Source organism: Sus scrofa, chromosome 13 (genome assembly GCF_000003025.6).
Source record: "Sus scrofa isolate TJ Tabasco breed Duroc chromosome 13, Sscrofa11.1, whole genome shotgun sequence".
Lineage (NCBI taxonomy): Eukaryota > Metazoa > Chordata > Mammalia > Artiodactyla > Suidae > Sus > Sus scrofa.
The window spans coordinates 205731269-205733554 of NC_010455.5; the positions used below are offsets into that span (position 1 = coordinate 205731269).

At 51.8% G+C, this 2286-nt stretch overlaps 1 protein-coding gene across 4 annotated transcripts in view; it reads right to left on the reverse strand.

Moving 5' to 3' along the window:
* TMPRSS3 (transmembrane protease, serine 3) overlaps nt 1-1769 on the reverse strand; it is a 25537-nt gene extending 23768 nt beyond the window's left edge. The window contains exons 1-2 of one of the 4 annotated variants that reach the window (XM_013982609.2): nt 1606-1769; nt 631-775 (exon numbers count right to left, since the gene is read on the reverse strand). In XM_013982609.2, the coding sequence (XP_013838063.1) occupies nt 631-724 (94 nt within the window). In that variant the 5' untranslated portion in view covers nt 725-775; nt 1606-1769. The other 3 variants (XM_013982608.2, XM_021071022.1, XM_021071023.1) reach the window with 3 other exon arrangements.

Sequence of the window (2286 nt, forward strand, 5' to 3'; positions counted from 1 at the left end):
CAGCCCCCCGCCACCCGCATCAAAAGTCCAGGTGAATTAAAAGGCATCCCTAGGGCAGCCCCCACACCATGCTTCCTGGACCCTGAGCCAGAGCTCCCAGGTGTCCCTCTGCCCAGCCCCCTCAGTCTTCCTGACTTCACATGGGACTGGGGAGCTGACGCTTCCTGTGACAAGTCCTGACAGATGCTTGCCACACAGATCCCACCCAGGCATTCAGGAGTCCGCCGTTTCTCCAAGCATGTATGACCCACTTGCAAAACCAACTTTCCTTCTTTCACGTTGCCAGGAGCAACCCCATCACCTGCTATTGAATTTTAATCTGGGCACCTGATACCTTCCCAGGCGTCCAGCATATTTGATGTGTTCATGAAGGGCTGGTGACCACAGGTGCTCAGGACTTCCTGGAGGGCTCAGCGATTTCCTGGCCAGGACTGACCCCTAACTCCCTCAATTTCTGGAAACTTCCAGAGAATACCAGCACCTGTCTCCAGGGCGTTGGCAAGGGGCCGAGCCTTTCTAACGCCCCTTCTCTCTGGGATTCTGCAAACCCAAGGACCCTGGGGGGAACCCTCTGCCACACGGGTCATCCGTGGGGGGAAGGGGGCAGACACCACACCTGGTCCCACCTACCTGGTGCGACGGGACTTATTTTCAAATCGTCCAGGCCGAAGAGCGATCTGAAGGAGAAAGGGGCTTCAGCAGCGGGAGGGTCGTTTTCCCCCATGGTGACTATTTCAGGGCCTCGGATGCCGGGCTCCACTTCCACCTCCACCTCCTTCTCGGGAGAGAACAGGAAGCGTCGGCTTCCCTATTTATAGTTTTAGCATCAAACGATTCTTTGTCGTGTTAAATCTTTGAAATCTGACGATCCACCTAAAGCGCATTCAGGGCCAATAAATCAAAACTATTTGTCCAGGGAGAATGCATTTTTCTTTTCCCCTGAGTCGCAGCAGATAACAGAGAAACATCTAGAGTGAGCAGAAAAACTCTGACCATAATTCTGCCAAACGTATGACTTTCCCATTGTTTGTTCAACCAATCTTAAAATCAACGGACTAGCATGTCTTGAGAGAAATGCCCTTTGACCATGTAGAAGTCAGCGCACTATTCCTTTTCAGAAGATAAATTACTTTCAAACACTTTCCTTCTCTCTTTTGTCACCGCTCCACGTCCCACATAAACCTGACCCTTTGCCGGTGCAGGTGGCACACCTGCCATCACCATAAAGAAGTCTGGATACTCACATGATGTCGCACTCCCCCAAAATGCAGACAGTACCAGGAGGGGACTGTCACCCACGATATTTGCAGCTTCCTGTAAACACACCCCTTGCCTGGCTCGCACAGGCTTGACCTAATTAAGGATAGAAGTATCCTTGCGCGTGCGCGCGCGCACGGGGTGCCCAGCCCCCCTTTATCTCGCAAAGGCTTGCACCACCCCTGTGGGCTTGCACCAAAGCTACACCGGGGCTCTGCTTTCTCCAAGCGAATTCCACCTATCGCCATGCCAGCGAGGTCAGAAGCCTTTGGAAGTCATTTCCAGTAACTCAAGAGGGGCGGAGGGAGAAAGGGAACGGCTGAAGTTGCCAACGAATTTCCAACTCACACTCCCCAGAATCAGGCACAAGGTCCCTGGAAAGCCGCTTCTGCGAAGGGCTAAAATCGAGTCGTTCCAACAGCCATCTAAACATCGCGACTGAGGTCACCCGTGTTTATTTTCTTTCTCTTTACTTGTAATGTTTGGAATTCAAAAGGGGAGCCCTGAAGCCACTTCAGCTTTGTCTGCCTGCCATGTCACGTGGTCTAGGGAATTCTGAGCAAGAGTCGTGCCCTAAAAATGTTCACTTCATTTTCATCATAGGAGGAGCTTCGAAGACCCTCTTAGGAATCTAGAAACTTCACTTTCAGCATTGTTTCCTTGGATTCCCGTCAATTATTGCCACTTACTATCCGCTTCAGGCAAACCCCACAGCCTAACTTTAGAATGGGGAATAGGGTCAATGACAAAATTCTTCCAAAACATGGAACTTAGGTGAGGACATCCCATCCCCAGAGGCCGTCCCCTGGAGTTTCACGACCTCGAGACACGTGGACACTCAGCTCTTAGAAGCACCTGCTCTCCTCCCCCCTCCCCCACTGAACTCACCATTTCTGGAGCCGCCATCCTTAAAAGCAGAAACAGTTCCCTTTTTCATTATAAAAGCCAGCGTGAGGGTCAGCAGGCCGCCAACGGTTTGGTCCACTCGGGAACTATTTCCACAGAGTCACGCAGCCTTGTCGACTCAGT